At 43.1% G+C, this 14,499-nt stretch overlaps 2 protein-coding genes across 4 annotated transcripts in view; both read left to right on the top strand.

Moving 5' to 3' along the window:
- Positions 1-5,217, top strand: part of LOC146713020 (kinesin-like protein KIF1C) — a 31,992-nt gene extending 26,775 nt beyond the window's left edge. For 2 of the 3 annotated variants that reach the window (XM_085452263.1, XM_085452264.1), the window contains 4 exons: positions 725-1,036; positions 1,118-1,207; positions 1,278-1,512; positions 1,654-5,217. In XM_085452263.1, the coding sequence (XP_085308389.1) occupies positions 725-1,036; positions 1,118-1,207; positions 1,278-1,512; positions 1,654-2,582 (1,566 nt within the window). In that variant the 3' untranslated portion in view covers positions 2,583-5,217. The remainder of the gene's footprint in view (positions 1-724; positions 1,037-1,117; positions 1,208-1,277; positions 1,513-1,653) is intronic. The other variant, XM_085452265.1, reaches the window with a different exon arrangement.
- A 2,478-nt stretch (positions 5,218-7,695) lies between these two features.
- gp1ba (glycoprotein Ib platelet subunit alpha) lies at positions 7,696-14,022 on the top strand. The gene is made up of 6 exons (XM_085452280.1): positions 7,696-8,424; positions 9,570-9,665; positions 9,775-9,966; positions 10,829-10,924; positions 11,044-11,223; positions 11,562-14,022. Exons 1-6 carry the CDS (start codon positions 8,263-8,265, stop codon positions 12,879-12,881), a joined length of 2,046 nt encoding a protein of 681 aa, XP_085308406.1. The 5' UTR covers positions 7,696-8,262; the 3' UTR covers positions 12,882-14,022.
- Positions 14,023-14,499: the final 477 nt, after the last annotated feature.

Below are 14,499 nucleotides of genomic sequence, written 5' to 3'. Positions count from 1 at the left end.
AACTAGTACATACCCATGATACAGTGTGGATTGGTCTGTTCAGCCTGTGTGTGATAAATTATGTGACTGTCTGAAGATATCAAACCAAAACATAGAGAGGCAAATTACAAACCTAAGTGGGTCCAGATTTGCCCATTTTTGTGGGTTCTGTGCAACGCTCAGGCCCTGCTTTACTGTGTAAATACCATTGAAGTCCATTGCTAGGTGGCTGTCAGGCAACCTGACACGTCATAATATATTGTGCACTGTACATTTTATGAGGTGTTTCCGGAGCCTTGATACTAAAAAAGGGTTATTGTAGCCCATTGATATGTGGTTCCAAGGCCATGTGATGATGTCATTGTATCTGATGTAGATAATAACCTGCAGGAACAAGAATCTGTGGACAAATTTGGTGGATTAACAGTAAATCCAGCAAATCCAGGGACAGGGATTGCTCAGTAGGTCGAGTGGTGGCCCCATGATCGGAGGTCGGGGGTTTGAATCCACTAAACGGGTACTATTAGGTATCCCTGAGCAAGGTACCGTCCCTGTCCACTGCTTCACTGAATGAATGGGTTAAATGCAGAGAGGAATTTCCCTATAGAGATCAATAAACTATATATTATTATTACTATTAAATTAACCAGCACAAACAGTCCAGAGGACATTAGAGGAGGAGCATTTTGATGTTTTCTTTTTTCTTCTTCTTTAAACTGTTCCTCTGTGTGTGGCGCCCCCTCAGGTGGCTCTGGGAGACTTCCGTCACTCCCGTCAGGAGATCGAGGCGCTCTCCATCGTCAAAATGAAGGAGCTGTGCCGCATGTACGCCAAGAAGGACACCAACGAGAGGGAGAGCTGGAGGGCCGTGGCCCAGGACGTCTGCGACACTGTGGGCATCGGAGAGGAGAGGAGCCCTGCCGCTGAAGAGGGAGGAGGTGGAGGTGGAGGAGGAGGAAGTGGTGGTAGTGGAGGAGGAGAGACAATGGAAGGTGGAGAGAAGAGAGGCGTGTACGATTTGAAGGCTCACATCGATAAGCTGACAGATATTTTGGAGGTGAGTTATGCTAAGCTTGTTTTGTTCACAACCTGAGGATGGTGCTAGTGGAGCAGAGCTAAACGTGCGCGACTTCTGCAGGAGGTGAAGCTGCAGAACAACATGAAGGACGAGGAGATCAAAGCTCTGAGAGATAGAATGATCAAGATGGAGAGCATCATACCTGTTCAGGTAAGTTCGCACTTCCCGTCAAACCATTGTTGCCTCCTCCAGTGTTAATTTTTGTTTGACTTGTTTCCAGGACGACGACATGAATGGTGAGGGAGGAGAATCCCCTCAGAGAGAGAGAGACGGGGACGTGGACGAAGACGACGACTGCCCCAACCACCCAGAGGTCAGAGTTCAGCGGCTGATGGATGAGGACCCGGCATTCAGGAGAGGGCGGCTCCGCTGGATGAAAAAGGAGCAGCAGCGGCTCCTGAACCTGCAGCAGCAGAACATCACCAAGAAGCTGCGAGGACAGAACCAAAGCCAAGGTGAGCACGGGGGTGTGGCTGTACCGTTATGGCGAAAGTTCCATTAGAAGTCCCCACTATTGATCGTCATCGATAAACCTATCAAATGATCTGGAATTAGTTGAGTCGGTTGCTTGTACTGTGTCCATCTTTTATTTACAGTCTGTGCCCTGACCCCAGCCCTTGCTCCTCCAACTCTTCCAGGTCAGAACACCCCCACTGTCCCGATCCACCTCCCGGGAACCGGTCGCTTCATCCCTCCCCAGGAGTGCAAGCTCAAGTTCCCCTTTAAGAGTAACCCTGCCCACCGGCTGTCCTGGGGACCCGCTAGCGCTGCCCTGCAAGCTCTGGGTCTGGGCGAGGGAGGAGGAGCAGGAACTGATGCTGGTGAGCAGAAGGAGAACAGGGGAGGAGAAGCTACAGGTTCTCCCTCACCTCCGCCTCCCCCACAAGGTCAACTCCCTGGTCTCTTGCCCCTCCCCTTCCCAGCTCAGCCTCCTCGCATGCGCACCCCCAGCCCTCATCGTGCCTGGCAGCAGCGTAACCAGGGCAACCAGGGTGGCTACCACTACAACAACCAGGGCAACAACCAAAACCAGCAACGTCGTTACCGCCGAAACTCCCTGGACAGCTCGCCACAGGGCAACGGGAGCTACGACAATGACCAGCACTTCAGCGGCGGTGGCAACGGTGGTCACCAGGGGCGACCAAGACAGAGGAGGGGGTTTTCCCCTGGGCCAGGGGGGGAGAGAGGAGGAGGAGGCAGAGGAGGAGGAGGAGGAAGCAGAGACGGGGACAGAGACAGAGACGGAGGCTTCCCTTATAATCAACGCCAGCACCATCAGTACCACCACCACCATCCCTACTACAACCCCCACAATGCACCATTCCAACCTGGACCTCACCCTCACCCCCATTACCACAGCCTGCCGCGGTCAGGGGCCCCGGCCCTTCCTGCTGACATGCTACTGGGCATTGTGCCGCCGCCAGGGGTGTGGGCTTTCAACACTCCGCCCAGGATGAGGCGGCAGTTCAGCGCACCGGACCTCAAAAACAACAACAACAATAACAACAAGGAGACACCGATCTGACCTCTGACCTCCTGAACATGGAGGCTCCTGATTGACTGCGGGACATGGGGTGATCCTGATGCTGTAGAGAATCGGCTGAGAGTGTGGTTGTGTGTGCACGTGTGTGCATTTGAGCACTTTTACACACCCTGTATCCTCTATCCTGCTGTGCGTGTGTTTGTGAAGCTTTTAGCTTAGCACAGGTGAGCTGTTAGCAATGCTGACGTGCAAAAATTGAATTTCAATTTGTTTTATTCTATTTTATGGAGTTTGTCGTTCTGTCAGACTTTGATCACGTAATGATTTAGCTTTTTTTTTCTTTTTTAAATTTCACCGATGGCTGATGTTCGGGCGTTGATCACTGTGTTAACGAGGTGCCTTAAAGCCGACATGTCTGCTGGTGAAGCTAATTTTGTTTTAAAGATAAAGGACGTCAGTTAGCAGGGTGGTGTTTTTGTGTTTGATGAGGGGTTTTTTTAGCTTTTAGTGCTAGCAGGTGAAGAATAGGTGAAATTGTGAGCTTCGCCTAGCCTACGCTGCATTCAAGTTCCATGGGAATTACAGATTGTACAGCTTGTTAAACTCACTTCAACCCTCAAACTGATGATTAGGAATTTAATCAGAAACAGTAAACTTGTATTTACATCTTCTCCCATGTGATTTGAATGCAGCATCGCTGAGTGCTACAAACCAAAGAAAGCGGCTGTGCGGCACTTGCTAGTCAGGGTAAAAGCGTCAGTGCAGGAATAATAAGTGCCAATGGGGCATTTGCAAAAACAGCAAAACAAAAATGGAGAAGTTGAGGGTGAGAACGGCGAGTGTAAATGGGCCCCTGAGGAAGAAGAGGTGCAGAGAGGAGTAGTAGTAGGTGCTGCGCTTGTCTTACCTGTCAGATGTTTGTTTTTAAGAGCTGTGTGTGTATATTTGAAATGTTAAATCTGATTTTTAAACACGTGAAATGTCCTGACGGTAGGTTCACCGTCTCTGGCAATCGTGGGAAATGCAAGTGATGCGTAACACATGATGATGTCCCAAGGTGGGAGTTGATGTTGGAGCTCAGAGACATAATCATGAAGGGATGGATTTGTTTATGTAGGGCTAGATAAGCAAGGAATTCTGGGAGATGTATTGAGAAGGAGAAGGTTTTGAGGGAGAGAAGAAGCTGATATACAGTAAGCGTTTTGTTTTTGAAGAAGTAACAGACACTACAGCATGTCAGGTGTGATACAAGATTCCTGCTGTAAGGATGTGACACTTTTTACATTATATCCAATTCAAGAAGGATGGGAAGATTCACTGCTGCCTTCCTGGCACGTAGGGATCCTGGAAATTGTGGCCTCCACCTGTTTCAGGTTGCTTTTAATTTCTTCTCTTTTTCAAACATGACATTTACACACACATATTTTTGCTGGTGTTGTGTTCACTTCACATCTTTAAGATAGGAAACAAATTTCCAGCTTCCTGCGTCACAGCGAACGCAGCGTTTTATGTGCGTTTTATTCGCACTGAATTAATGAAGACAAGTTTACTGCCAAGAGGGGCTGGGAGAGTTGGCGATACTGCGCACACTCCACCCACTCAAAGCAGAGGATTCTGGGAGTTAACAAGTGGAGCAACTATGAGCTCTGTGGCTTTTAAGGCTTTTTTCATAAAAAGGTTAGAACCAACCAATGGCAGCGCTCCTTCCTGCTGCAAGAGGGAGTCAGTGCCATGACGATGACGATAATTATGATGAAAATGAAAGTGATTGCAGTTGGCCTGAGAAGCATGATGTCAGCAGAATCTCTGGAATTGACCAATCACAGGACAATCTCTAAACCTGCTTCCACTGCCGGGCCTGATGGGAAAATTAGTTTTTTAATTATTATTTTTATTTTTTAGATTTTTTTCCAGCTTGGGCCTCCGATTGGCTGTTTGTTTTTCATTTGTGTATCACATCATGTACTGCGTATTTTAACCAACCTCCATGTTTGACCTTTGGTTTATGATGTCATCAGTCATCATCACTTATTAATATAATTATCCTAAAGTTATACGTGTCATTAATATTTGGTTATTGTGGATGCTGCTAAAGGGAGTTTCTTTGCCCTCACGCAAACCGTTGAGTTAGTGTATGTGTTTGTGTATGTTGAGTGTGTGTGTGTTGGGCATCTGTTTGTGTGTTTGTGGGTTAACTTAGAATCAAACAGTAAAGTTTGTTTTACTTCATAAAGCTGATTTTAGTCATTATTCTTTTTCTTTGGTTAGTTTTGTTGTTTTTTGAGGTGGAATGGGGGAGGGACTTGGAGGGGGTGGGGTGTTGCCATAGCAGCCATGACTCGGCAGAATTCCAGAACATTCTAGAACTCCCCTCACTGACAGGCTGTGCCCATTCCCTGCACCTCTGCTCTAATCATGACCTCAGAATCTGTGACATTACGGCGTGTTATCGCTTCAGAACTCGAAACACGGATATGGATATGATGACATCATGGTGTAGCCCTCTTCCTGTTGGCCCAGACCCCCTCAGTTGCTTTTTTGTTATTGTTGTTGTTTTCTCTCTGTATGTGTTGGGTTGTCTTTTGTTGTTGTTTTGGTTGTATCAGGAACCAATCTCAGGCTCTACCTGCAGACAACATGATGGCAATAAACTGTCTCCAAGATTCAAAATAAGACTCACTTCTTGTGTTTTTATTGGGTCTTCATCCATGAAGGATGGCTATGGAAGCTGAGAGGTGTCAGTGCATTCAAACACCCCCCTGCCCAAAACAAAACAAAACATTAATGTGGGTGTAGTTTCCAGGGGCCCGTTCTTCGTACCTCGCTAAGTAAGTTAGCTGGATTAGATTGTTGACGATTTCGCGTGATCCTGGATCGTTCGGTTCCCCGAAGCTCATCCGGGACTTGCTGTCATAGCAACAGAGCCGTAAGCGTAAACCTGCTCGGGAGCAGGTTTACTTTATGTAAACAGGATTAGATCGCGGCCACGCAGGTATGTCCGCTTCATTTATACGAAAGCAACAGCGATATTCCACCACTGTTTCACCATAAATAAATATTATCAATGTAACTAAAGATAATGCAGCACTTGATCCTTTTATTGATGTCACACAGATACATACAGGTCATTTCCTAAAAAAGGGAAATGTACTATTAACATTCTATTACATGTATGTGATTATTACAGATGTAATTCATATTTCAGAGTAGTAATTGTAAATCACTTCATGTAATCAAGATGAGAGACCATGGCTATAAAAGCGAAGGTGGATTTGGGAAGTCTGTCGCAGCCATGTCCTGTCCGTATACGCGAGCCACCCATTGCAGAAGGTGCAAGATTGATAAGGAGAGTTTTCAGAATCCAGCGTATATTGCGGGATAGACAGGATCCTTTAGCTCAGCGCGACAGTGTGCTCATTGAGAGATATCGATTTTCCCATGAGGGTATTATTTACTTAACCAACTTGTTGACGAGGGGGTGCAGGACCACCACCTGTCTTTTTTTTGCTGTTGTTAAATGATTTCCATGACAAAAATGAGCCTGCTGTTTACTGGTCCAGATCCACTGCCTGTTTGAGAAAATAACTTTTCCTATTAGTTTGTTGTAGTAAGTGAAAATTGTTAAGTAATAACCCAGAAGTTTAATTTATGGATGGCAACAATGTGTTTTTCCAGGGTGCAAACAAGTTTCCCCATTTAAGAGTTGCTTTAAATGAGTCCTAGAATAGAAACGATAACTCTGATAGAATAGAAACGACAAAGCGGAAAGTATTTTTCGTTGCAAAGATCACAAGCAAAAAGAGCTGTACATTTATGCATTTTTTGTGTGCGTAATGTGACGTAGAATTCATCTGTATGTTAATTATTTTCCCTTTAAGGCAATGTCACAGTGGCAGTGGACTAAACACAGTCGCTCTTAGGGGATTCCCAAGAGGGGTTTCAGACCAGATGGCATATAGAAATTTTCCATTGAATTCTGGATTTACATCAGGGTCTCTTCCCAGGTAGCACTTAATGCATTTATATGAATTAAAAAAAAATGCAACCTAATATAAAAACATGATAACGGAACAGCAGCTGCCAGTCAGAAGCAGGAACCTTTACCTGGAAACAAAACACTAGTTTAGATCAATGCATCTTTGTATTCTCTTGTAAAACAAGCTTTTTCAGGTGTATCTTCCAATCTGCAGTAGTGTTTATCATGTTGGCTGATGGCTGCTTTGTTAGAAGTCAAATCCATGTGCTTTAAATTTGAGTCCCAAACTCACAAATTCTATTTTTTTTTTCAGTGTAACACTGTTTTTCATTTTAACTAAATTGAAGTCAATTCTATCAACCACTCCAGCTTTTCCTGTAGCTCCAGAAACTACCTGAGAATCTCTGTTCTCTGTTGTGAAACCAAAGGTTCCTCGGTTTACCCTGGGGTCTCTTCCTTTCCTGTCTGGAAAATCACCAATTGGAGGTGCCCAGGAGGCAACCGAACCACTTGGCCAAATCACCTCAACCTCACCTGCACCTCCGTGCAGTATCCTGGCTGTTTTCTTTCAATGGACCAGGGAGGTGGACCCCATCCAGAAACGTTGGCGTTATGGATGCAGATCCAGCTTAGAAAGTTACAGGGTCAAGCTTGATGAAGAGGCCAGGTGAACAATGTTCATGTTCTTTAGCTCCCTGCAAAACTATGTTACATTTGGGCCTGATACAGCTACTGAAGTGAGTGTATGAATGTGTTTGTGAATGGGTGAATAAGGCCTGTATTAGTCAATTTGCCTTTTAGTAGACACAGGCCTCATAGCCATAAATGCTGACAGCATTTTTACCTATTTAATACTGCAGAATGGCCACTTCAGTTTTCTACAGCTTCAACTATTCATAGATTCACATAAATGAAGCGTAGTGTTATGCATACTGGTAAGGTTGGGTTGCCTCTATTTTAAAAACTCAATTTTCTTTGTTGCCAGGTTGACATGTCTTTGTTAAAGTATGTTAACAGCGGTCACAAAGTATCCTTCTATCCATTGAGCCATCATCTTTTCCTTGTCCAGTGTTGGGTATTCACAATGTCCTGACAACCTAAAATGGCACAATTTGACACTCAGGAGGAGCAGCTCTACTCCGAGGCTACATCAGTACTGCCTTTGGGATAGATGTGGAGAAGACTTTCTCCTTTGCTTACATGGAGGAGACGTTGTTCATTGCAGCCATACACTGTGTTTATTCACTGTGTTTATTCACTTTAGCAGATCCAACTTTATTTCAGCGAAGTTTCAAATGTAACACGCCTTATTTTTTCACGCCGCATCAGTTGGATTTAACTGAAACAGAGACCGCTTGACTCAACAGATTTCCTGCAGTAACCCACACATCAGTGCTGGCAGCTCTGCTGTCAGAATGCTTCAGAACATCCTTATCGACTCTGGTTCACAACAGCAGGAAGTTTGAACATGCAAGTAAACATTATGTGAAACACTCAAAGAGGAAGCTGTCGAGAAGACATGAAAAAATCGAAACACACATGCCGTGAGGCTGGAGAGTCAAACATACACAATCTGTCAACTGAACAGTTATCACACTTCCTGCTTCAGTAGCTGTCAGTCAAAACACACACACACGTACACAGGAAGTGCTCACTTCCTGTTCTACCAGGCATCTCCTCCTTCACTTTCTCCATCTCTTCTCTAAGACTGAGACATACCGACAGTCTCTGAGAGTCTCAGTGAAGATGCGGCACCTCCTCCTCCTTCTCATCCTCCTGTCCTGTGTTCCCATGGGAGTAGCAGTGGCCGGTTGCCGCAGTGACCGGGACAAGGACCACCGGCCCAGGGAGAACTGCACAGCAGCCGGCTTCAGCGACATCGCAGTGGGGCTTGAACCCACGACAATGGTAATGCCACAAACCACAGGAAGTCAAGTGTGAAGGAAATAACTCCGTTTAATTTAAAAAAAAAAACTGTGAGTGTGAAATTATATTTATAGTTTAATTCTGTAATTAGATTAAACCATTTTAAGACATCAAATTTAATTTAAACAAATTAGAATGATGATGAATGAGTTAAAAACATGTGACTAATAAATAAACATGTTTATTATGACAAACATAAATCCTTCGAGGAGCTTTTTTATTTTTATTATTATTTTTTATTGTAATTGGCTTGAAGTTTATCTTTAAAACAGAAATTTCAGAATGAGCGGAGTTTAATTAATTTCTGCAGAGAAATGTCTTTCTTACAACTGCTTAAACTAGTAATATACTAATGATGACGAATTAACATTTAGTGAATAGAAAAGATACACCTGTAAATATTAATATTAATTTGATAAAGTAGAAAAACTGACAAAGGACATGAATGAAAATTTAGGAAGTTGAACAGACTTTAAAAACCAGCAGCATTCTGAGAATTTACAGTAATAAGCAGCACAGTAAGCAACCTTATAACACATTTTAGGTTCCGTTATCCATATCCATGAACCTGGCATCCATTTTTTGTAATTTGTTACACCAGTACATTATAAGTAGGTATTTTATTCGGTGAGCATATTTTACTTTCCCAATAAATACACAGGATTTACTTAAATGTAAAACTTGACTTAGTTTCTCGTAATTACAATATTTATGAAGAAATTCTTGTCTTGCTCTTTACTTTTTAATATCTTTGTTTTGACAAACTGACCATTTTGGATCTTTGTCAAGAACTAAATGATTATCTGGGATTTGCAGACTTTCCGCTGTGACAACTGCAGCTAAGACTGACAGCCAATATCAAAAACGTTTAGCTAATCTCTCCATGCAGCTAGACAATTACCATACACTTACACAGCTAAACACTCTTTATTTTAACACATGCAGTGAGGACAATGAGAAAATTTTGTTTAAAGTGTTGAAAAAAAAGTTTAAATCCCATAATGGATCAAGTGTTTGACTGACAGGAGGAGACCAAAGCAGAGACACAAATTTCCTGTTTAAGAGATGACACTTTACAGGAAACCACCACAGCTCTAAAGGCTTCCACATTTTCTGTCTATCTTTAGATCCTGTTGTTTCCCAGTAACCTGTTCTCCAGTCTGTCCTGGTCCTCCTTCCAGGTCTTCCCAGAGATCTATGAGATCGACCTCACAGGAAACAAGGTTTCTGTCTGCCTGTACAGTGGCCACAAAGTCAACAGTGGTTGTAAATGAATCTTAGAAAACATGAAGTTAGTCAGCTTCTAATACAAAGGGATGTTTTGTTGTCCAGGTTCCAGAGGTAATCCCGACTGCTAGTCCCATTCTCCCCACACTTAGTGTCCTCAGGCTGGGATCAAACCGTCTGACCTCCCTCCCTGACGGCTCCTTCTCTGCCTGCCCAGGTCTGACTGAACTCTACCTGGAAAACAACGCTATCAACTCTCTGAGTGATCACACCTTTTCTGGACTCACTAAGCTGGAGGTCAGTATGTGCAAAATCATAAAGGAGGTTTAGAAAATACAGACAGTCAGTGTCATGTCATCAACACTTGAGAATTGAAGGTAGTGAGAAACATAGCTGATAAGATTCAAGAAGTAAGAGTGTAGCAAAGTGGTCCTTGGCTCCCTTTCATTATGGCCAAAACTTGATTGGACTTGAAGTCATTCATTTCCACTCACCAGCTAATGTGTTAAATACACACATTCAACTGCTTGTTAATACAATTATAGAATCAGCCAATCACATGGCAGAAACTTGATCCATTTAGATCTGTATGGTCAGAATCGGCAAAATCAGCAGGATAACATGCCATGTCTCAAGTCTCAGATCATCTCAAGCTGGTTCCTTGAACATGTGAATGAGTTCACTCTACTCATATGGTCCCCACTGTCATCATATGTAATGCCAGTAGAGACTCTTTGGGATGTATTGGAACTGGAGAGTCACCTCATGGATAAACAGCTGAGAAATCTGCAGCAACTGTGTGATGCTCTCTTTTTAATTGGACCAAAATCTCTGAGGAATGTTTCCAGAACCTTGTTGAATCCATGCCATGAAGAATTAAAGCAACTCTGAAGGCAAAACGTGATATAAGAGGGGTACAAAGTATAAAATTGATTTCTGGTGTGAGTGTCCACGTGTGGATTATTTTCTTTTAAATAAACTTTTTGTGTATTTAGACTCAAACCAGTAGAAAGTGCATTCATGTAAATTAATATACAGAAGAAAATTGAGCAAGTTGATTTTTTTGTGGTTCAGGTGCATCAATCAGCTGATTTTTTGATTTTTTTTTTGTATTTCAGTAGCTTCAATGTCACATTTTTTTTTCTTTATTTCCCTCTAGATCCTGGACCTGTCATCTAATCACATCAAGGTGCTTCCTCAAAGTATGCTTCACCCCCTCCCAGCCATAGAAACTCTCTACCTGGAGAAAAACAAGGTGGGAAATACACACCAAGGAGTATGTGAATACAAGTTTAAACCTTCTCTCAGCTGCAGCCACTCATGGCACAGCAGTTATTTGTCTCTAAAATTGTTAAAGTTTCTGTTCCATTACAGATCAGCATGATGCCCGATGAATGGTTCAGCCAAAAGGAGGAGGTACCTTATCTCTACCTCTCAGCCAATCCCTGGTCATGCACCTGCTCCCTTGGTTATTTGCGCAGGTACCTTGATGACTATGAACACAACGTCTATGTGCGGGATGGTCCTGATATCAAGATTGATGTAGAAAGCGTGGTATGTACTACAAACAGAAAAATTAAACAAATACAGACACATCTAAAAGAACACAAAGACTGTGGGCATTTTTGGTTCTGCACAGTTGCTATTAACTTTTTAAAATCCAACAAGTCACTGGTAAACCACTTAGGGTTTAGGTTATAGAGGCTACTAAACATAGTTTCTGAAACTTACCTTTCAAATCAAGCTGCTCACATTTTGGCCTTACAGTTTTTTCTGTTTGGACATTTCTATATAAAGATGTGTTTGAGTGTGGTGGGGTCATCGGTAATGGTGGAGATTATATATATTAAAACTATACCTGAAGTATTTTTAAATGGTCGCTGTCTTTTTAGGTGTGTGACTCTCCCCAGCGGCACAAAGGTACACCTGTAACAAGTCTGGAAGAATCCGATCTGTGTTCAGCATCTGGTCCACGAGGAGATTTCTACCAGCCAACTACTCAGTACTCTTTTTATCCATCAACTTCTCCTCCAGACACAGCTCCTTCTACTTCTTCTCCTCTCGATTCCACAACATTTGTAGATTTATACACAATGCACACAACAATCAGAAGGTCCTGGCATGAAGCTATCACCAGCCTTATTGAATGGTCAGAGTATTCACACAAAGAGACAACAACAGAAACAACAGTTGGGTTTCATGACTTGACCACTCATTCTACTACTTCTACTGCCAGACATTTGACTAAAACTCAAACAACACCTGTTGAAACAACCACAACTATTGCTGTAACTACAACACTGCCAACAACAACAATGAACATAGTCACAACCACCACCATTGAGGCTACCACAGCCTCTGAGGCACTCACCACCACCACTAAATCCAGCCCCGATGAAAAACAGGAACGTGAAAAATCTATTTCTTCCAGGCCTGCAGGGGTGTTCTGCATTTGGCTTTTTGCGGGCTGCCTGGTGCTCTGTGTGGCATCAGCTGCATGTATATTGGCAACTTTAGCTAGTATGGCCATCTGGTACAGGAGAGTGTATAAGCCTCTATGTTTGCGGTTAGCGAGGAGAAGAGGAGGAAGTGAAGGACTGATGCTTTTAACATACAACAGGGTGGAAGGGAAGGGAGTGGGAGGTGAAGGAGTAATGGCGCTTTATCGCTCTGTTCTTTTGGTCCACAGAGAGGCAGGAGAAGGTATGCAAAGTGAAGATGTAGGTGAAGGAGGGGAAGGAGACAGGAAACAAGGACAGCTTGTCATTCTAAAACCTGCAGGTGGAGAAGCAACAAGGGAGGAAGAAGGAGAAAGAAATGGGAAGGAGGAGCGAGCAGTATATAAGAAGACTTTGTACCGTCTGTTAAGCAAAGAGGAGGAGATAGAGGGATGGAGGGATGTGGTGGAGGAGTGCAGAGTGTCTGAAGAAGATGGAGGTCAAAAAGGATATCGGGGGATAGAAAGAGAGAGGAGCAGAGGTGGAGAAGGAGTGTCCAAAAAGCGCTACAGTGTGATTCTGAGGGAGGAGAGACAGGATGTGGGGGGCGGTAAAGAAGAGCTGGACTGGGTGGTGGGAGGGTGGGAAGTGAAACGAGGAGGGGCGGAGACAGAAGAAGAGCCAAGGAGCAGCTGGGGGGAGTGGCTGGCACACTATTTACCCAGCATGCCGTGGGGAGTTACCACACCTCCTGAGGCCGAGGCAGCCCTCTGATGTCATCAGTGGAAAAGAACCTCTAGTGCTTTGAAAAACTTGTATGCTAAATCAACTGATACTTGAAATATTCAAGTTTTTATTTACTTTAAGTCCCCTTCTCCACTCCTGTAGCTCAGTCCAATTCTTACGTTCATTTTTCAGGTCTTCAGTGTGCATTTTTATGCTGATGACATCATCTTTTTTTGCCATCTGACTAAAAATACTAAAAGAAGGCTGGAGCCTATCCCAGATGTCATGGCAGCACGGTGGCACGGTGGTTAGCACTGTTGCCGCACAGCAAGAAGGTCCCGAGTTCAATTCCACCATCAGGCCGGGGTCTTTCTGTGTAGAGTTTGCATGTTCTCCCCGTGTCTGCGTGGGTTCCCTCCGGGTACTCCGGCTTCCTCCCACCATCCAAAGACATGCAGCTTGTGGGGATAGGTTAGATTGGATAATCCAAATTTCCACGAGGTGTGAATGGTTGTCTGTCCCTGTGTATTGGCCCTCTGGGCCTTCTTATTTGGCTAGCATGCAAAAAGACCTACAGATCTTTAACATTAACCTCACCTTGCTTAAAAAGAACAGCTTGATTCGTCTTTAAACCATTATTATACAATTCACTGTACTGTTGCCAAAATGAGAAATTAATTAGAGATGTCAAACATACAATGAAAAGGGTCAAATGAGGTTCAAAAGTGAAAGCTCAGTAGATGAAAAGCACTTTGACGTTATTTGAATGTCATTTTAATGAATATGTATTTGTACAACTGCAACTTGAGCCATAACATACATACAGTACAGTAATATACTGTTGAACAAATCACCATACCATTTATCTTCGTGGTAAAATTGTTAGACTCTATAACCTCCAGGCCAATAAAGATAAGCTCACCATGTGCCACAAGATGGAATAAAAGTCCTTTAACGTGTGAACATTGCATCGCCGTCTGACCACAGGAACTATCAAATATTGATGTAATCTACTGAAAAGAATGAAAATAATTCATAAATAAAAATACATAAAAATGTTTATTAATGTTATGCAATTATTATGTATACACGACTCCAGAATTGTTTATTTGTCTTAAAATCATGTAATAAAGACATCATGTTATGGTTTAAAAGTGATCTTTATTTAGTCTGAGATCTTATGGCTGTATGAGAGCTACAGCAAACGTAGCTTTGAAACTGGGTCAACTACTCAGCGGTATCGGTGATTTCCAGTTTGTTGTTGCTGCTGTTTAAAAGCATTACAAAATGTAATTGCACAAGACCACCAGATTCAGCCCTATAATTTTTGTAAAGGGATAATATTGTCATTAATGTCATCCAGAATGTATCAGCAGTCCTGTTTGGTCTTTTATGAAGCCTTATTTGTTTAGGTTATCAAGATCTTTATCATCTTTAGTGAAGTCAGAGCTGAAACATATGAAATCAGACATTAGTGGAGAATATATATAAAGCGCCTTGAGGCGACTGCTGTTGTGCTGTTGGCGTTGCAGATTTTATATAAATAAAATTGAAAAAACAAAAAGAAAGAAGAATAGTTTCTCTCCACAGTGAACATTCAGAGTATGTTGGATGTGTGGAAAGCTTCCTCACATTGGTCTCAGCTGTAGGGTTTGAACACAGAGTT

This window comes from Copadichromis virginalis, linkage group LG3 (assembly GCF_057382275.1).
Source record: "Copadichromis virginalis isolate Kocher_CV1m ecotype Utaka linkage group LG3, C_Virginalis_male_GT1.1, whole genome shotgun sequence".
NCBI classification, from domain to species: domain Eukaryota; kingdom Metazoa; phylum Chordata; class Actinopteri; order Cichliformes; family Cichlidae; genus Copadichromis; species Copadichromis virginalis.
This window is presented reverse-complemented; position numbering and strand designations above follow the sequence as displayed.